General features: G+C 31.3%; 2 protein-coding genes across 2 annotated transcripts; one reads left to right on the top strand and one right to left on the bottom strand.

Annotated features, from left to right (window-relative positions):
• Window positions 1–8,212: 8,212 nt before the first annotated feature.
• On the top strand, window positions 8,213–10,435 carry LOC110917936 (transcription factor MTB1). The gene is made up of 2 exons (XM_022162367.2): window positions 8,213–8,367; window positions 8,594–10,435. Exon 2 carries the CDS (start codon window positions 8,613–8,615, stop codon window positions 10,170–10,172), a length of 1,560 nt encoding a protein of 519 aa, XP_022018059.1. The 5' UTR covers window positions 8,213–8,367; window positions 8,594–8,612; the 3' UTR covers window positions 10,173–10,435.
• A 3,118-nt stretch (window positions 10,436–13,553) lies between these two features.
• Window positions 13,554–21,732, bottom strand: LOC110920066. The gene is made up of 8 exons (XM_022164305.1): window positions 21,546–21,732; window positions 20,988–21,071; window positions 20,466–20,904; window positions 19,933–20,353; window positions 19,410–19,830; window positions 18,183–19,073; window positions 17,359–18,002; window positions 13,554–14,366 (listed from the first exon to the last, which is right to left on the bottom strand). Exons 1-8 carry the CDS (start codon window positions 21,730–21,732, stop codon window positions 13,554–13,556), a joined length of 3,900 nt encoding a protein of 1,299 aa, XP_022019997.1.
• Window positions 21,733–22,488: the final 756 nt, after the last annotated feature.

Below are 22,488 nucleotides of genomic sequence, written 5' to 3'. Positions count from 1 at the left end.
TTCACCTTACTCCATACAATCAAACGCCTCACCCACCTTATTTATTAAAATAATGATTTTCAAAATATATTTTCCTTAATAAAAAAGTATCGAAACATCTAGTGGGGGTGTTTGATGTTGCCCCAAGGGTCATCTATTCTTTAGTATTTAATGATTTTTTGTTTAAAATATTAACAAAATAAGTAAAAATTTAATATAATCATCATCATGTACAAAATATTTTAGTATTGTTAATGTTATTGATTTTTGAAATAAACTAGTGAAAATTATACTACACGTTATAAGGTAAAAATATATGTATTACTTATTGCAAAATAAAAAAAAACATTTATCCATTTTTAATCATACAAAATTGTTTCATCATTTAACAAAAGAAGTTAAACTCGTGATATGCTTAAAATAATATTGACACCTGTTATATGTCGATCGAAAAAACAAAATAAAATAAATATTGATACCGGTAACAGTACTGATGATGATTATTTGTATCGGTTCAGTTACACTATCGGTACTTAGTATACCAAAAATATTAGACTTCATATAGTTTACGATATCAAAAAAATACTTAAGTTGAAATACAACTCTGATTTCAATAAAGTTTATACGGGATGTCTACCAAAATAAATAAATAAACACAACTGTGTATTATGTGTTTTTTTTTAATTAAGTGCAAAATTTTAGAAAAAAAAGGAATTAAATTAAATGATATTAAAAAAATATATGCATGAGGTTTCAAAATTTGGTTGGGTATGGTGTTATTCATTAAGGTTGAAAAATAATGTTAAACAGGTTATTTTTATAGTAATGATCTTTCTACAACCCCCCCCCCCCCCTAATTACTTTTTACACCTCCTTTCTCTCACATACTTACAGGTGGGGCCCGCGTAGGACCAATGGTATTTTTCCTCTCACAAGGGGGGATATAATCAGGAGGGAGGGGGTGTGTTTAGAATCTTCTTATTAAATAATGGGTAAGGGTCATTAGATAACACTAAATTATTGTGAAAACAAAAAAATAATTCTAAATCACTTGTAATCCTTGTTTATATATTTATAATTTTATGTTTATTACATTCATATGTGTATATTATATAGATAAAAAAAACAATCAAATCAATTTTTTTCGTATGTTTTCTTACATATGTATTTTTACCTACACATAGTTTACACTTGAGTAGGTAATTTAACCTACATGTATATATAATTTGCGAAAATTTTTCATATTTTATTGAATTCCAAGGTGAGAAGACAACAAATATTAAATTTTAAAACATGTTTTTAGTTCTTAAGATTCATAAAATCGAACGATTATTTTGTTCTGCGTTTTTTCACAATATATAGTTTCCACTCCCGCACAAATTTGTCCTATTAATAATACAATCTAGTCTCTTAAATAATTCTTATTACGGGGAGACGATATGTTTACTTTTAGGATTTTAGGACATAGTTTGATCCGTTATTTTACATATCTTAATTTATAGCTATTTCATTACTCATGTAAAAAAACTTGTTAGTAATTTCTTTTTTATATCAATGGGATGATGGTTAATTAGTAAAGACAAAACCTTTAAACATGAAAGTTAAGAATGCAAAATTATACGTTTAAATTTCAGAGACAATAAAGATTAAAAGAAATTTAACGTTAAAAAGTAATGTTGTTTTTATATTAATGATATACTACAATATAATATAGTACCATGGAGAATCATGTTTTCTTAATCAGATATTATTGCATATATTTTGTTTTACCAATAATATATTTTTTATTATAAAAAGGAAAAAAGTAAAGAATTGAAAGAGAGCATCAAGGTTGTTTGATTTTTGGTGTATTTTTTTTACTTTAGTGTCTTCAAAGATTTGTTAGTACTCTTTTTATATTATTAACTAGGTTATAACCCCGTGTATTACACGGGGTTAAATAAATAAATTTTATATACTAAATAATAAAACAATATATCTTTAAAACCTTATTTATTGTATGGTCGAATAAATATAATTTTATATATTAAATAATAAAAAGTTATATCTATAAGAACCATATTGTACGGGTTAAATAAATATAATTTTGTATACCAAATAAAAAAGTTATATCTTTAAAACCACGTGTATTATACGGGTTAATAAATGTAATATTGTTTACCAAATAATAATATAATACGTCTTTAAAAAACCTTATTTATTACACGGGTTGAATAAATGTAAATTTATATACCAAACAAAAAAAATTACATCTTTAAAAATATGCGCATTACACGGTTTGGATAAATGTAATTTTCTGTACTAAATAATAAAAAATATATGTCCTTAAAAAACCCCGTGTATTGTACGAATTGATTAAATCTAATTTTATATATCAAATAATAAAAAGTTATATCTTAAAAATCCTCATGTGTTAAATGGGTCGAGTAAATGTAATTTTATATAGTGAAATTAAAAATATTTAATATATTAATACAAAGTTTAGTTTTCGTGATAAAAATAGATTATTCTGTTTTGCAAAATTTGTTAGCGACGTCTCAATAAATTTAACTCTTTATATAAAACTCCATAAATGTATAAATGATAAATAATATTAGTTAATTTTATTTTAAGTTTCGTAAAATTTATTTGATACTAAACTAAACAAAAGGTTCAAATATAATTAATTCAAATAAATAATATTATAAATGAGAATGAGATTAAACTAAATAATAATTATCCATAAGATATTAAATTAATAATATTTAGTAGGAGGGTTATCTATAATATAAGATATTAAATTAAATAATATTTAATAGGAGGATTATCTATAATTAATTAGAAAAGATTAAATTAAAATAAGAATTATCTATAAGAGATTGGCTAATATAATGACAAGTGTTTCTAAAATGGTTTCTTTTATTATATAGATAGATAGATACTATAATAGAGTAACATGGAGAATCATGTTTTTATCAAATATTGCATGTCTTTTCATTTACCAATAATATACTTTTGTTACAAAAAAAAAAAAAAAAAAAAAAGAAAAAGGAAAGAAGTGAAGAGTATTTAGGTAGATTGATATTTGGTGTATATTTTACTTTAATGTCTCCAAATATGAGGTAGAGGGCCAACGTTTGTTTCATGATTCCTAAAGCATCAAACATTTCCTTAAATTGTTGCACTCTACCTCTTACGTACCTACTCCATATTTTCATCCCAACATATCATGTTTAAAACATGTCTACTATTACAACTACCATATTATTATCTTATTTGTATATATTGATCTTTAATTCATAAAATTAACAGGAATTTGCTAATAATTGTAATTTAAAATATCAAATTTGCTAATGCGCCTGTATGAGGTATATTAACTATCATTCAGTTTAACTTTTATATTTTGGTAACTGAAAGTTTAACTTTTAACATTTTTCTGAAAATGTCCGAGTGGATAAAGTTTGGAGCATTAGCCCTAGACCAACTATAATAAGAATAGTGAGTTGTTTTGAGAAGCGACACATTTGACTCGTCATATACTAGGGAGGGCCTCTAAAGACTTGCATAGTCTTTTATTGTATACTCTCAATACCAAAATTTGCAATGATTTGACAACGGTTAAGAAGAAGACCGATAAAAGATGATAACATTGACATAAACCTCTAAAAGCGAAACTAGAAGGGTGTCCAAGGTGATGTAACTATCCGTCTAGCATTATTTTCTATTAATAAGAGTATAACAACATTACTTTCTTGTTATTTGGCCCTTCCAAATTATCGTAGTCAAAATAGATGTAACACATTTCCATGGTTGAAAAGTTTTGGTTCGTCTCCTGCTTTTATTTTAAGTATTTAACTTAATTTATCTATGTGTTAAACTAAAATAACAAATCTAGTAATTTTGTCCAAACAATATCAATTGTAAGATAAGATAAATACGAGTGTAAATTAGTCATAGATAAAAGACGGGGAATAGGAATATTGGTTACGGGACCAAGGTACTTCCTCTTCCTTAGATTCCACTCTTAAGAGGGCCCCCTATTATCATCTAATTGTCCTTTAAAGCTGTCTAAAACTCAAGAAATTATTGGCAAAATTATTTTGCAAGTATGTCATAACTCATAAGATAAGTAAAAACTTAACTTTTTTAACGGCAAATTGTATTATATATCAACGACACCCATAAAAGTTCACAAATTACAAATGGTTAGTAAGTTAGCCAACTACCTAAAAAAAGAATGAAAAATTTTCACCATAACAAAAACAACAGAACTACAAATTTATACATTTCAACTCAAAATTTGAAGGAATCTTGGATTTTAATAATCTCAGCTATTCGCCATTGGCCACATAGGTAGGATTGTTAAAATCCAATATTTCAAATTTGAAACTGCACTCACTTTTCCCAGTCCATGTTTCCCTAGAGGTGTTCATGAACCGAACCGAACCGACGGAGATATGCTCGTGCTCGGTTCGGATTTAGGAAATCGAGTGGAAATCTTATGCTCGAACTCGGTTCGGTTTAGAACCGAGCCGCTCGGTTCGGTTCGCTTTTGCTGAGTTTTATTTAGCATTCCTACACAACCATTCATTCACCAAAATTCACCAACTTATTTGTCTCACACACACTTAACAATTTAACAAAATACAAACATAAAAAGCCCCACAAAAATACACACAAAATGTCATCCAAATGTTTAATGTTTAAGAACATCTAAAATGCAAAATAACTTCAAAGACCTCCAATTTTGAACCCGCAACAGCTGCAAAACCAAACATAAAGAGAGCACACGAATTAATGATTAGAAATAAGTATATTCTTTTTTTAACCCGTAAGAGCAATGTTCTAACGGGTCAAAGAGAGCATACAAATTAATTTGTTGGATGTATTTCATAATTTTGTTTCTAACGACAAATGGCAAAACAAAAAATAATACCTTCCATTATTAATTAGTGAGAAGACTTATGGGGAATCAAGACTTTAATATCTAACTTTTCTTCGTCTTTTGCAGATTGCTACACATTAAAAAGTATAAAGGTTAGTATATAAAGTATAAAATATAGAAATGAACAAAAAAATGAATTTAATCTTACAGCCAATGTTTTTATCGTTGTCTTTGAGATGGATTTTAACTAATCACTTCCGCAAACAAAAAGTTCTACCATGTCCTTTGATAGAGAGCTTCAGTAGTCATTTAAAATACGCCCCCACACTAAATGTCACAAAACCTGTTCTTACATAAACAAACAGAAGGATGATTCATGGTTATACATAAACACTTAAATCCGATAATTAAATCTGTTACAAAAACAAACAAACAAACACTTAAAGATGTTCTTACATAGAAATACATATAACCTGTCACAAAATGAAACAAACACTTAAAAGTTAAATCTATACACTAAAATTTGTTCTTAAAAGTTAAATCTATTCTTACATTGAAACACTTAAATATGTTCTTATAACCATCCATGAAACACTTAAATATGTTCTTAAAAGCTATATCTGTTCTTACATAGAAACACTTAAATCTGTTCTTACAACCATGAAATGATGAACAATAGAAACACAAAACACTTACATTGAGATAAACAATAGAATCGGGACAGATGGAGACGCTGGTTGCCGCCTGCCGACGACAACAAAATCGGAACAGATGGAGACGCTGGCTGCCGGCCGAACTTTGGGATACGCCAGAGATGAACGAGAGAAGGTCAGAAGGATGATACGAGAGAAGGTCGTGAGAAATTCAGTCTGAGAGAGAGAGAGAGAGAGAGAGACTAGGGGTAGTTTTAGTGAAATACTAAAATGGTGAACTTGAGTCTTGAGAAGATTGAGGGAAATAGAGAATTAGGGATTTAGGGAAATTAGGGTTACTTTACTAAAGTCTAAAACAATAGCAGGAATATCAAATTTCAACTTTTTTTAATACTTTCTAATATATTTATTATATATATATATATATATATATGAGAAGGATCCGTTAGGAACCACCCTTTATTGCGAGAACCAATGTGAACACAACAAAAAATACCTAAAAATAGCTAAAAAACACACAAAATTTTTTTTTGAGGGTTTAGTTTTTAGCATTTTAGCCTGGGGGGGGTAGGTTTTTTGGGGGGGTTTAGTTTTTAGCATTTAGCTTAGGGGGGTTAGGTTTTTTAGCTATTTTTGGTTGTGTTCACATTGGTTCTCGCAATAAAAGTGGTTCTCGCATGAACCCTACCATATTCTAAAAAAATCTAACCCCCCCCCCCACTCAAGCTAAATGCTAAAAACTAAACCCCAAAAAACGTAAAAAAATCTAAAAAAACACACAATTTTTTTTTAATATTTTTTATGTAAAAATCGCTACTTTTAGTAGCAACATTTTTTTTAATAACGAAATACAGGGATTTTTAGTTTAAAAATATTAAAAAAAATTGTGTGTTTTTTTAGCTATTTTTAAGTATTTTTGGTTGTGTTTACATTGGTTCTCGCGGTTCTCGCAATAAAGGGTGGTTACTAACGGATCCTTCTCCTATATATATAATAAAAATAAATTCGATCGAAACCGAACGAGTGACGAGCGAATGTACCTATGCTCGTGCTCGATTCGTTTTTGAACCGAGCTGCTCGGCTCGGTTTTAACCGAGCAAGGAATTGAAAGAGCAAATTTCCGAGCTTTTTCGAACGATTGTCAAACGATCTTCGAGCGCCGAGCAGTTTGGACAGCCCTATGTCCCTCTGCTTTGCTCGACTTTTGATCCACATGAACGTCGTGGCTTGCATCTCCCCGAATACCGCATCTATATTCACCCGCTTCCCTCCAAAAATGTTTTCATTACTCGCTTTCCAAATACTCAAACACCAATATGATGGTTTGAATAAATCTCCTTTTCGATTTCTCAATCGACTCTTTCTCATGCTTGCATTGAAAACAAGAAAATCTGCTCTATATTACACCACCGGCTGACTTTGTGCCAAAGTACCGACGCCACAAAGCACCAAAGAAAAGATGGTCCGTGTCATCCAACATCACATGCTTAATCATTTAGTATCTCAAGAAAAATTGATTCATTATTATTGGTTAAAATAAATTTGATTAATCCTAGGTATTATGTGTACTTTTGGGACCCACTGATAAACTTCTTTTGATTATATTATTAATATTATCATTTTTTTTTAAATTAAGAGCTCGGTAATAGTTTTCTTATTGTTTTAATTTTTACGAACTTTAATTCATTTCATTAAATTGAATTTCTATGTCGGTCCGAAATAATCAACGTAAAAAGAAGTTAGGTAGAAAGAATATTAACAAATATGTATAATAAAGAATTCTTAATTTATTATTGGTAATCACTAATCACTATTTTGGCATGAGAAAAGCACAAGTTGCATGTTACATGACTTTGATCCAAATAATTGATGCCAATAAAACAAAACTGAACAGACAATCTCAAAATACCATTCACTCAACGAACATTCATAATATTTCTGCCTTCAACTCAAATAACTTGAAGTAAATAATTTAAAACTTATGCAATTATTATTATTATTATTATTATTATTATTATTATTATTATTATCCTTTATACATCAAAATTTATTTTAATAAAAAAAGTATTATTTTAATATAATATATATAATAACCATGTTTTTAATACTGAAAATAAAAAAATAAAAAACGGATGTATAAAATACTTATTAAGTATATTTTAAAAAAATGAATAGCTTTTACGTATATTAGTTTTACTTAATAAAATAGTGAGTTAAATGTCATTTTAGTCTATGTGGTTTGGGTCATTTTGTTAGTTTAGTTCAAAAGTTTCATTTTTCGTCTGTGGGTCCAAAAACGTTTCACCATTGCTATTTTAGTCCACTACGTTAACTTCCTCCATTTTTTCTGTTAACGAGAAGGGTAATTCGGTCATTTTATATGTAATTATGTTAACTAGAAGGACAATTCGGTCATATAAAATGACCGAATTATCCTTCTCGTTAACAGAAATAATTGATAAAGTTAACCTAGTAAAATAGAATGACAAGAGTAAAACCTTTTTAGACCAATAGACAAAAAATTAAAATATTTAGATTAAACTGATAAATAAACCAAACCGCCGGGACTAAAATTACATTCAACTCTAAAATAGTTGAACTTTGTGACTAAAATAATAACCATGTTTTTAATACTGAAAATAAAAAAAGAAAAAACGAGGTCGATGATGTTTAAACCTAACCATGGTTAACTTTGTTGAACCCCTTTTGAACGACGTGCCACAGTTTATACACGCGCAGTATAGATTCAGGACCAGCACAAACCTCTAGCCAACCCTTTACCTCTCTCTCTCTCTAAACTCTCTCTCTAAAATATTCACATATCTTTGCAGTTGCAACCATTACAGCAAGTTTTTTTGTTTTTCATGTCAGGTGTGTTCTTTTGTACTTGTAATCTTGGTATATTTATATTTCTCTTTGTTTTTTTATTAAAAAAAGTTAGTTATTCATTAAACAATATCTGAATTTGAGTTATATTAGGATCTGTGTATGTAAAAAATCAATTAGATCTCAATTTTGGAATATTTTCCCATATTTATTTATTTATTTATTTTGTTGTTAGTTTCTATCGAAATTGAATTGAATTTTTTTTTTATAGATTTGGTGAGGAAATTAACATGAAAACAGAGGTGAACATGGAAGTTGAAAGTTGGAATGAAGAAGATAAAGCCATTGTTGCATCAGTTCTGGGGTCAAAAGCATCTGATTACTTGATCTCAACCTCAGTTTCTAACCAAAGTTTATCAACTTCAGTAACTAACGACGAGAATCTACAACAAAAACTTTCCGATCTTGTAGACAACCCAATATACGGCAATTTCAGTTGGAACTTCGCTATCTTTTGGCAGATTTCAAAGTCCAAAACAGGGGATTTGGTTCTTGGTTGGGGAGATGGATCTTGTAGAGAACCGAAAGAAGACGAAGAATTCGAAATCGCTCGAATTCTAAGCTTGCGATTGAATGATCAACACCAACAAAGGATTAGGAAAAGAGTTCTTCAGAAAATCCACATTTTGTTTGGTGGATTGGATGAGGATAATTATGCTTTTGGATTGGATAGAGTGACCGATACCGAAATGTTCTTTTTGATATCTATGTATTTCTCCTTTAGGAAAGGGGAAGGCGGTCCGGGCGGGTGTTACTCGTCCGGACGCCATTTTTGGATGTCCGAAAACTTGAATTCGACGACCGATTATTGTTTCCGGTCTCAGTTGGCTAAATCCGCAGGGATTCAGACCGTTGTTATGGTCCCGGTTGATGGTGGTGTGGTTGAGGTTGGATCTATTCAATCTATACCGGAAAACACGAAACTATTGCAGTCGATTAGAATGATATTTGCCGGAAGTAAGCAAATTAGTTCGATTAGTTCTTCGGTTCTTCCATCAGTTCCTATTCATTTAACGACGAACAATGGGAATTCGGAGAAACCAGTGGTTTCGATGATCTTCGGGCAAGATTTGAGTTCGAATATAAACCAACCACAGTTTCGCGAAAAGCTGGCCGTTAGAAAGCCTGAGGAAGCTCGGCTTCAGTTTTCGAATTGGTCTCAGTTCAATAACCATCATAAGCAGATAGATTTCACTGGGATTACATCTCGTCCGGGGAGCACGGAGTCCAAGGTTTCGGATGAGTCCCAAGGGCGAGACGAAAGGGAAACGTTATCCATCAGCATCGACGAAAAACGACCGAGAAAACGAGGGAGAAAGCCCGCAAACGGAAGAGAAGAGCCACTGAATCATGTGGAAGCCGAGAGACAACGAAGAGAGAAACTTAACCAAAGATTCTACGCGCTACGCGCGGTAGTACCCAACATTTCGAAGATGGATAAAGCATCATTGTTAGGTGATGCGATCACATACATAACCGATCTTCAAAAGAAGCTTAAGGAGATGGAATCAGAAAGACAATCGCCAAGTAACTTCGCGAAGTTAGACAAAATCGAAGTGCAAACGGGACACGATGAAGTAGTCGTGAGGGTTACTTCGCGGTTAGATGCACATCCCGTGTCTAAAGTGATTCAAACGTTTGAGGAGTCGAAGATTAAAGTTATGGAATCGAAGATGAGTGCTGTAAACGACATGGTGTTCCATACGTTCGTTGTTAAGTCACAAGGACCCGAACAATTGACAAAGGAGAAGTTGATCTCTGCGTTTTCGCGAGAAACGAACTCCTCGTGACATCCATAGACATGAAGATTAAAAGTGAAAAAACAGCTTAGAAAGGTTCATGCAGAGGTTATTTTGTTCTTTTTAAGATTTCATATACGGTTTTATTCAAGGGTTAAATGTAGAAATAATAACTATGTTAAGATTTTAGATATGTATGTTCCTTTGTTATGATATATGTTCATGAACCTTAGTCTTGTTTGGAGAAAATCATGAAAGTAGTTAGTATCTAATGTATTATATTTTATATATCTATAACAAATTATGTTCAGTTACATTCTATATATTATACTCAAATTAGAGGTCTTAAATTTTTAGTTGATAATAATATCATAGGATTAAATCTAACTAGAGAAACATGGATAATAGTTAAAAGTTTATGTTGTAAAAGTAGATTTTTCTATTTTGAGGTTAATAGGAATGCTATGAAAATATGGTGGTGGTTTTTAAAGGCCATTGTGACATGTACTTTTGATGGGAAAGTGCAATGTATCACATGCAAAAAATATGCTTACCACATTGCCCTTGTGATAAAGCAACTTCAATACTTAATAACATATTTACTTTTTTATACTTTAAGTGATTGTAATTTACTCTATAACAAATCATCAAAGTTTTTAAAATAATTTGTAGAAGATTTTAAGAAACTTTTCTATAATGGTGGCAATTTGGCCACCGGCTAGTTGTTTACGATGGTGGGCTGGTGGTAGACCAGAGAGAGGTGCTTATCTGGGTGTCGATTAGCGGTTTATGTCCGATGAGGGATAAGGGGGACCGGGAGAGGGTGTTCGTAACATTTAAAATCAATTGTGGTAAGATGTTTCTCCTCTGTTCAAGAGGTGAAGGATTCAAATTATGCAAGGTCGAGGTCTATGAGTATGTTAGTTTGTCTATAAAAAAAATATATCTCATGTTATATGAATTTAAAATTATAACTATATATAGAAAATAATAATTATGTATAATAGATGATTATTTAATAATAAAGGAGACGGGTTTGAGGTTTTATAATTACTCACAAATCAAGCTTAAGTTTTAGACTCTTGAAATAAGCAAATCTCTAAAATTGAAAGGACTTAAACTTAGATTCAACTCAGCTTGTTTATACATCTAACAAATCGTTAAAGCTCATGACATTATAGCCTAGTGGTATTCTTGAGGTGGGATAATGCTTAAAGACCATTAGATCCTGGATTCAATTCTCACAAGGGGATGATGATATTTCAGTGATCCAAATTTACTGTTAAAAGATTCAAAGCGCTAACACATTTTCTTTTTATAATAATTTGTAGACCCACTTGCATAATTATATTTGAGTCACATGTAGGGTCTATTAAACCCGTGTGTATATGTCTCTTAAAATCATATGTTACGCTGGATACGTGTGGTGATATTATATTACTGTTGTTTGATAGTAACATAATATTTATTTTTGTCGTGGAATAATAATGGAGGACAAAGCATAAAGTCCAACAATATGTAGAAAATGATTAAGATTATAATTAACAAGAAAACATGTATAAACGCAAAAACGTGCCACCGAAACTGGGACCATAAGTCTTCGATTCCCTTTTCCTTTCTTTTCTTTTGTTGGGTTCCTATAGCACATGGAAAACCTTTCACATCGATTTACATCTTTACCCCTATCCTTGCCTTTATCCTCTATATTTTATACATATATATATATATATATCCACGTACATGTTTTATTAGTTGTTTATCATATTTAAGTAACATTAAAACGTGAATTTATAACCTCTAAAATAGATGAATTCTTTTGAAAATATACGATGGTAAAATCTCATTTTTTGCTAAGTTTAAAACCCAAAATATAGATCTAGTTTGTAGATTAGTTTGTCCAGAAAATGGAACTTTATAAAATTTAAATGTTGCATCAAAGTTACTATGTCAAATATTAACAAAGTATATTAGAACCCCGTGTATTACACGGGTTGAATAAATGTAATTTTATATATTAAATAATAAAAAGTTATATCTGTATGAACCCCGTATATTGTACGGGTTAAATAAATGTAATTTTATATATCAAAAAATAAAAAATAGTTATATCTTTAAAAACCATGTGTATTACACAGATTAAATAAATGTAATTTTGTATATTAAATACTAAAAACGTCGTATCTTTAAATAACCCGTGTATAATCGGGTTGAATAAATCTACCAAATAATAAAAAATATTACATTCTTAAAAACCTCGTATGTTAATAGATGTAAAAAAAGAGTTATATCTTTAAAAACCATGTGTAGTGTACATATTAAATACTAAAAGCGTCGTATCTTTAAAAAACCCGTGTATAGTCGGGTTGAAAAATCTACCAAATAATAAAAAAGTTGTATCCTTAAAAATCTCATGTATTACACGTGTTGAATAAATCTAATTTTACATAGCAAATGCTAAAAAGTTATATATTTAAAAACTTCGTGTATTACACGTGTTATATAAATGTAACTTTGTATAGTAAATAATAAGAAAAGTTGTATTTTTAAAAATCTCGCGTTTTACACGAGTTGAATAAATATAATTTTGTATACCAATTAATAAAAAAATTATATTTTTAATAAATTAGGATAACATTTAATATTAATTTATTATTTATATATTTAATATAAGATAAGTAGGAAAGAGAGATATTTGTTTTAAAAATATATTAAATTAACAATTTAGATTTGATGATAATATTTTATTAAAGTATGATAAGATTTAATATTAATTTATTATTTATTTATTAATTAATATAAGATAAGTATAGATTTGAGGATACCTTCTATGAATGACACATGTCCAAAACTTGGTTTATTTTATTATAGTAGACTAGCGGTAAGACCCTTGTGCAAACACGGGTCGTTTCTTAGAAAACCATGCATAAGTGCATAACACATATTGACAGAGAGTAAAAAAATAATTAGTGCAGACTTACAAAATTGATATAAATTAATGATCAATAGGTTTATTCAACAGCAATTCCATTATGTTGATAGCAAACCACTGTTGTCTATTAACTGTTAAAAACTTCTTTTGCTTTCCAACAGACTTTAATAAGAACTGTCATCCATTATCTTCAACAGAGCTTGCCAGATGGATAGATAGTAACTATCAGATGTTAGTCAACCCATATTAAAAATGTCAGTCAACAGAAATTACAAAGGTTAGTAAACAGATGTTAAGCGAATAATGTTATTAACAACATATGTTCTCAGGATAGGCTTAATGCAGAGCAAGTATCAGATGCTTTCAAAAAGTTGTATTGCTTTCCAACAAACATTTCCTAACAACAGTTCCTCCATTATACCCAACAGACGTTGCCAGGTTGACAGATGTTTAGTATCATCTTAGATTTTGTAAAACTTCTTTGTAAACCACATTAGTAGTGATTATACAGACTCGTTTCTCTTTATCAAAATCAAAATTTTCAACCCCTTCCTACTTTTTACTCTAGATACAGCAACATAGAGCTGGCCATGACTAAACACTGGACGTGGAAGATATAAACCAACACGCTCCAATGATTGTCCTTGACTTTTATTTATTATCATAGCAAAACAAAGTGAAAGTGGGAATTGTCTTCGAGAAATCTTCACTAGTATTCTTTTATCAGAAGGTGTCATCTTCAGTCTTGAAATCAAAGTATGATGACCTATATTAGTCCCTGTGATAATTTTTGCTTCAATCGCAACTTTTCCGAGCTTCGTGACTTGTAAACGTGTACCATTACATAATCCATTTGCCTGATCAATGTTTCTGAGTAACATCACTGGAGCACCAAGTTTCAGTACTAATTTATGGTTAGGTAAACCAGATAAACGAAGATTGTTTAACACATCAGGAGGAAACAATGCCATATTAAGCTCTGATTCTTCCTCCGATTGGCATAAACTATCTGAACCAAAATAAACCTTTTCTTCACCAGGCAGACTCTCTAATAACTCTTTATTTATTAAATCCACTACTTCATTAGTTGGAGCAAGAATCGCTCTTTGTTGGAAATACGTTAAATCCCACAAAAACTTATTCATGTCCGGATATATAAATGAAATGAGAGAAGAAATAGGATTGACTTGGTCATGAATAAGTAAATCATCTGGTATTTCAATATCAATCTCACCATCATTTTCTTCACCAAGCAGACCATCACCAAGCTTTAAAATCCATTCTCCAAATTCCTTTATTTCTTTCAAATCTGCTTCCTGACAACCAACTCTTAATCTCATATTCTCAGTTAGCTTTAGTACTTGACAGTGCCGCCATATATAATGTAACACCCCGAAAACGGGTTTGGTAATCAAACCCCGTTAATACTAAAAGACGGGTAAAGTACCGTTAGTGGTAAAAGTAACCCGATAGGATTGAAATAAATAAATAATCGTAATATTAAATAAAACATGAATAAAAGACTTTTGAGAAAATAAAGTTACGAAAGACCCAAGTTAACGGGACTTAAAAATAAAAAGGGTTATATTTTCCCCGAACCCACTAAGTTAACTAGGAATATTTAATCTAGTTAATAAGTGGGAATAGTGTTAGAAATAGTTAGGTTGTGGCCTACTTAATAACTAACCAAACATGAGGGACCAAACTAGGATATCTTGAAAATGGTTTTAATAAACAAAAAAAAGGGAAAAGAAATTCAACACACATAGGTGTGTGCGTACGTGAGAAGCCAGGAGAAGCTCCAAGGGAGCTCAAACCCCTAAACTCAACAAATCTCTCGAATTGAAGGTCCAAATCAAGTCTAAATCAAAATCCGAGTACGAATTAGTGATCTCCACTGAAAAAGAGGTCACGAGGTATGTAAATTTCATGAGGAATCTCTAGTTGAATTTCTGAGCAAACCTAGAGAATTCGAATTAGATGATTGCATGCTTGTTATACGATGAGATAGGAACATTGTAGTGTCTAGGAGTAAATCCTAGACAAGTATATGATGAAATTAGGTCTAATTCTTGTGAATTCATGATCACCATTGAAGGTGATAAGTGGGTTTTGTATGAACATGTTAAATACTAGAAATTGATAGTTCTAGTGTAATTCGAACTTTCGTAAGTAAATTCTGATGTTGTAGATAAGAAAATTGATATGAACATGTTAATTGATGTTAAAACATGGTTAAAATAATAACCATGAACTAGATAAAAGAAGAGATAAAAGAAGAATACAAATTATGCACATTAGGTGTTTGTTAAAATGCCTGAATGAGAACTAAAGTGTTGAAATTTAGAGTGAAAACGCGTATTTGACTTATATGGCAATTACGCGTAATATGAGGTGATAAGGGTTCTACATATTATGTTGATTTAGACTTAATGTTATAAACCATGTGATTGAAAGTAGTTAACTTTAATAAGCTAAGTTAACTAATGATGAAGTCGAATAGTAGTTTCGACATAGAAAATAAGTGAGGTGGAATAGTCATGATTGTTAATGACTAATTTAACCGCCTTGTAAATGTTGACGATAGTTTGATGCGTAACAAGCTAGGGGGAAGCTTGGAGAAGGAAGCAGGTCAAACGAATTTAAGAAGGAAAAGAGAAGTATGGTTTAGATGCGAGGTAAGTGAAGCTTACGCCCTTTTATTTTATTACCAAATACTTGATTTCGAGTATTGAATCTGAATTATATTGAAGAAACAAAACATGAAGTTCCGGCACGATTTAAATGCGAGTTGGAAAAAGTGAGAAAGATAAGAAACCATGAATTATGGTAAAAAGTGTAAAAACGGTCAAATAGTAATCCGGACATAGACTAACGAATATATAAAGGGATTTGAAAGGACACCATTTGGCATGAGCCATAACGGGTCAAACAAAATGAGAACAATTCTTAAGTAAGATGAATTCAAAAGTAAACCGGGATAGGTTAAAGGGGGTGAAATGGTAATTTAATACCATCTCGAAATGATAATTGGTCATTTCGACTAAACGGGTCAAATGGTGTTGTTAACACCATTTGTCAATAATATTTGATGATTGCTTGTTGAGTTTTGTGATCACAGGAATTAACACATGGTTAGCATTGCTATTAACAAGATACTAATAGCGAAAGGTATTTAAACGGGTCAATCTTATGACCCGAGCCAGGTACGCATGTTTAGGATTATAGCTAAAAGTGATATTTTGGTCAAATAATAGAGGAAGTCCTTCGTACGCAAATGAAGGGCCAAAATTGACCAAAAAGCCCTTGAGGGGTAAATAGGGTAGACAACCTTTAAAGAGTTGTTTTGAAATAAGCGTCTTGTTAAATTGAGTCCTTGGAATTCGTATAAAATGATGATAGGATGTAAACCATTAGAAGCATGATTTAAGTCTAAAAATGTAAAATACTCGTAACGGGTCAAAACGAGTATATGTGCATAACGGGTTAAAACTTCTTAAGGAACCTATAAAGTTGAATCTTCAAAATTAGTAAACGGGTATAACATGATGACCATGGTATTTTGAAGGAAAATAACAAGTTAGTTTGTTAAAAGCATGAACGGGTCAAAAGTGTCATAATTGAATATCAAGCCGAGAGCTTGAATTCTAAAATTTTGTGAATTTGGATGTCGGATTTTAATTGCATGTGATGGAGAATTAAATTACGGACGTGTAGGAAAAAGAATCGTGTAAAACGGATCAATAACGAATGAGTTATGTCCATTTTCGTGAAACTTGGGTTGGCTAGGAATTATGCAGCAGCAAATAAACAACTTGCTGTCAAAAAGGGGGCTAGGTGTAGCGCGACGCCCCTAGGTGTAGCGTCTAGCCCCCTGATTTCGAGAATTGCTTAATTTTTGTTTGTTTGACCCATATAACTTGTTTAAACTTGTTATTTAACTATCAAAACTAACTTTTAAGTTGGTTTTGATCATAGGTGACCACCAAGAGTGCCCGGATGAAGATCAAGCTCGAAGAAGAACCGAACACAATAAAGTTAAAGCTTCCGCACGGTGTTTCGTCCTAACTCTTAAACGACGAACTCAAATTCATTACGATGTATATAAATCTTCATTTGTAAAAGTCTTAAATTAACCATATTTTTCAAAGTACATGTAATCAAAATTACATTTTATTTTCGTAAACTATACGAAAACCTTAAAATAATAACAAGGGTTTTAATTAAAGAAGCATTGACTATCATTGTTCTGGTACCTTTAGGGATGACCAGAAGAATTTGTATAAAATCACCACCAAATAGAATTACCTTTCCCCCAAACGGCTTGAATTGCATGTTCGGTTGACTGGAACGTGATATGTCTCTCATAGTTCTATCAAGAGCCTCGAAACAATGCTTGTGAGTCATAGGTGCTTCATCCCAAATAATCAATGTTGCTCTTTTAATTAAATCACCTAACTTAGTATTAGGCTCTATCAAACATAGTGAATTCTCATTAATGTTGATTGGAATTACAAACCTTGAATGAGCAGTTCTACCACCATCCAGCAAAAGTGAAGCAATTCCACTGGATGCAACATTCAATACAACTTCACCTTTTGATCGTAATGCAGCTGAGAATGTCTTCCAAAGAAACGTCTTTCCAGTTCCACCATAACCATATACAAAAAACACACCTCCATCACCTTTTTCAATCGCTTCCATAACAATTTTATATATCCTTTCCTGTTCGGCAGTTAAACACTTTACATAACCATCATGTTCCCTTTGAAGAGCTAGTCTGTCATACGATAATTCTTTCATTATCAATCGATTGTTTGACGATGAAACATAATTGTCCGGAACACTTGGCATATCATCAAAATTTCTCACTGTACTTCCATTGGTAAGTAGCAACTTTTCAATTTCAGATAGACAGATATTTTCAAGTTCTTCTTGTTGAAGATCCAAATCTAAAACAAATGTTGAAAAAAGTATTAGTTTTTTCCCAATAACAGAGCTATTGCATAATTTTAATGTAGTTGTATATAACTTTAATAAAATAATCACATTACCTGCAATATCAGTTATCTTTCATTGCTGATACAAAATGTCTTCACATAACAGGGACTTCGTTTTCGACCAAAAAACACCAGGACGAGATATCGAATTTGACAGCAACAACATTACAAAAAAAGTCCTCAAGAAATCTCTGGTTGACCATGTGCTAGCTTCTTTAACAGCATTAACATATTCTTTATCATCATCCAACAGTCCCCGTGCAAAACATGCATCTTTAAATGTTTGAAAAACCTGCCCATCAACTGTTTTTATATCTTCAAAACAGGTTGGTCCCTTAATATGATTCAGTAAAATCCTTAGGTAATAACAATCACCAAGTGATGGTGGGACATAATGTATCCTCCCAATTGATCCATACAGATGCTTTCTTCGATTCCATTTGCGGTTTTTAGCATTCCATACATAATATCCCGGAAACTGAACATACCTCAATGTCCTGGCAAATTCATCGACTTTATTACAATTCATCCACTCTGTGAACATTGTCATTTTCACAGTTGGATCAGTAACAATATCACACAAATTATCATGATTGTTATACACAATACTCTGACCATCTTCACAATGAAAAGGTAATACTTCAACAGCTGGAGATCTATAATGTATATCATACGTGAATATTCTCCAAGCACCTTCACAAGCAGAGATATATCTACAATCAAGGTATGCTTTTATCTCATCTACAGCTACATTCTGTTCCGTATCATTCTTGGTGCCATTGGCTTGAAAAACAGAAGCATTGACTCTATCAGGCCCCTTATTAATATATTTAAACAAATATTTGATAGAACCTGACTGGTTGCACCATTTAACGTTAATGTGGCACTGATACTTTCTAAGCATGAGAGCATTGTAAGGAACTACAAATCTATTATCAAGTGTCACACCATTCTTTACTACTGTATTACTTATTTGACGGCGACGATAGACAGAATATCCTTCAGAATTAACACATATCTCATCTACATATTTTTTGGGAAACTTTTTAGAACATTTTTGCTGAACCATACATGGACAAAGTGGGTTGTCTGTACCAAATGGTCCATGAATCATAAATTGCTTGACAAGCTCTTATATTTCAGGATCTCTTTCTTTATCTGGTATCTCAGCACTAATAACACGATCAATATCAGATGCAGTTGGAAATTTGCTTTCAGCACCCAAGAACAAACATATGTGAGGATGTGGGAGTCCACGCTTCTAAAATTCCACTGTATAAATAACTTTAATTTTTCAACAGTGAGCTGTTAGATAAATATAATTAGATGTTCAAAGTAAAAAATATAACTAAAGGGTACCTGCTTGTATATCACCAAAGAATTTATCTTTCTTGAAATCTTTTATAAGATGATCCAATTTACACTTGAATAATCTAGAGATAATATCCGGTCTGTCTTCAGCATTAAGAGCTTTATCGTGCAAACACCTGTAAATCTCAACCCAGTTTGGATTACAAGTCACCGTTATGAATAAATCGGGATATCCAACAGACTTGCCAATTGCCATAGCATCCAAGTACTTTTGCATCATATATCTAGAACCATAAGTAAATGATGAAGGTAAAAGTATAGGTTTACCATAACTTGAGGCATTATTCTCTCCACTTTCATCAGTAGCATTCAAGTTCTTAAGACTTTGCGTTCTAAGTTTAGGTTGTTGTGTCCTTATATAATTTAACCTGGCAGATTCTATCATCGTGTATCCATCAACCAAAAACTGCTGAAATAGTTTTTTCGCATTAAGTAACAATTAAAACTGATTCTGTCTATCTTGAATTTTGTAACAAAATAATTATCTAATTGTAAGATTGGTTCTAAGTACCTCATTATCAATCGCAATCCCTCTATGTTTAATACCAACTCTATAACCATCTTCTGCATATGGGAAAATCAGTGGATATTGCAAAGCAAGGTAAGAGGGATGAAGCTCACTAATTCTTTGAAGACCACCAGACTTCTTTCTAACAACAATGTCCCGTTTATCAAATGCTCCATCAAAACCACCAGTTATTAACGCAACAATTTCTGATGCTGTTGGCAAATTGTGAACTCTTCCATCCTTATTTCTTGTCCCAATAAACTTCAAGCTTACATCTTGAAACTCATTTTCTTGAAAACAATCTCTTACCATTCTGAAGGACTGGACAAGAGGATTGCAAGAATCCAACATATCTTTAAGACCCTCTATGGTTGTACTATCAAGCTGGTTGTTTCTTGTAGTTTTGCATTCTATCTGAGAACTACTAGAAATATAAAATGTAAAAATTTACATTCATTTCAAATGATAATGAATGTAAATATACTGAAAAGCAAAATATATATTCATAAATGCCATAATTATCATAAAGAAATTACCTTACTACTTTTTGATGATTTACCACTTCGTTTTGTGAATCATATATGTAAAGCTGGGAGAATTTGCGTTCTTCCCCATCGTCCGGAAGTAGACTACCCATTCGATGATAATTCTGACCTTGTAGTCTAAATACATAAGGACCTTTACCTCTCTGATAACTTTTGTCAACCTTCCCACCAAGAGATGTGAAGGAAAACATCATGTTATATGCTCGAATATTATCCATGATATTGCGAGACTGTGAGGTATGACCTTTATATAAATGACGTAGTAATGGAGGAGGTGTAGGCAGTCGTGGTAGCTCATCATCTCCATTTGAATAACAAAGAGAATAGGATGTTTTCTTACGTTTTTTATTTCCCCTAAGCATTTCATATTCCCATAACATTGCATCACATTTAGAACACACAAAGATGGCATCTCCATGATCAATATAATCTACATACTCAGCAAATTTATAAGTCAACATAAGTTATCTACATATTGAAAACTTAACAGGAATTTACATTCGTATCTTATACCTTTAGAAATTCCATGAATCTTCTTAACTACAGAATCTGCTAACATCTCATCACTCATTTGTAATTCAATTTTAGATATTCCACCTATATTGAAGCTTGTAAAATAAGACATATATAACAATTCATAAAACCTAAGATTAAACAAATATTTTGTTTCCAAAAATTTAAAACATACAATTTGTAATATCTGATAATGGAGTCCTCTCAACAAAATTAGATGTTTGCTTAGTACTTCCAAAAGGAGTGTGATGGAGATTCCTTGATGAGATTTTTCTTGATGTATCTTATAAGACAAAAGTATATAAAATAAATGAACAAAACTACAATTCATAATTAAATTAGAAAAAATATCTGCACTAAGTTTACCTTTTTCATTTGTAGATGAGTGACACATTACTACTAATATCTGGAATAGCATAAGTAGGAAGGTGATTCACATTCCTTCTTTCGACATTGGTGGTTGAAGCTTGTAAAGTAGAACATATGTAAGGATTCCAAAAACATAACATATACATACATATTTCTTTTAAAGTTTGTTTACAAAACTATAACACATACCACTTGAAGTATTTGAAAATGAAATCCTTTCAACAGAATCAGATGTTGATGTAGGATGACAACCTGTTTTGATTCTCTTTTGTTGAAGAACATACTTCCTTTTTTCTCTTTCTTCAGCACAGCTTTGACGTTGACTTGCTTGAAGGTCAACTTCATACTTACTTGAAATTGTGTTATCTGTATCCATAATTTAAAATACTTGAATGAAGAAGATTGTTGACCACTCAAGGAAAGAACTTTGAACATATTGTGAAAAATTTTTGAAATTACCAAAAAATATCTGCTGGAAGTATACCTTTTACTTCTGTAGATGAGTGAAACAAATTACTGCTAATATTTGGAGTAGCATAAGCAGGAAAATGATACACATTCCTTCTCTCGACATTGGTTGTTGAAGCTTGTAAAATACGAAACATGTGTAAGGATTCCCAAAACATAACATATAAATATATATTTCTTGTAAAATTTTGTTTGCAAACCTATAAGGCATACCACTTGGAGTGTTTAATAATGGAATCCTTTTAACAGAATCGGATGTTGATGTACGATGAAAACCACTATTGTTTCGCTTTTGTTGCAGAACACGCTTCCTTTTTTCCTTTGCTTCAGCACAGACTTGACTTTGACTTGGTTGAAAGAACAGTTCATACTTACTTGAAATTCTATTATCTATATCCATAATTTCAAATATCTGAATGAAGAAGATTGCTGAGTACTCAAGAAAAAGACTTTCAAAGTATTTTGAAAATGGTTTGAATTATTTGAAAATGATTTGAATTATTTGAAAAGGAAAGCTGTATTATTGGGGGGTAAAATGTAAGTTCCTTATCTCAATGGCGGTAAAATGTAATTTATTATTCCAATGGCGGTTTACTTTTTTACATAGAGGCAGATAAAAACATACTTTACCTTTTTAACGACTCTCCAAATCCCCTTTACAAAA

This window comes from Helianthus annuus, chromosome 16 (assembly GCF_002127325.2).
Source record: "Helianthus annuus cultivar XRQ/B chromosome 16, HanXRQr2.0-SUNRISE, whole genome shotgun sequence".
In the NCBI taxonomy this organism is placed as follows: Eukaryota; Viridiplantae; Streptophyta; class Magnoliopsida; order Asterales; family Asteraceae; genus Helianthus; species Helianthus annuus.
Note: the sequence above shows the minus strand (reverse complement) of the source record. Positions and strands in the feature narration are given on the sequence as shown.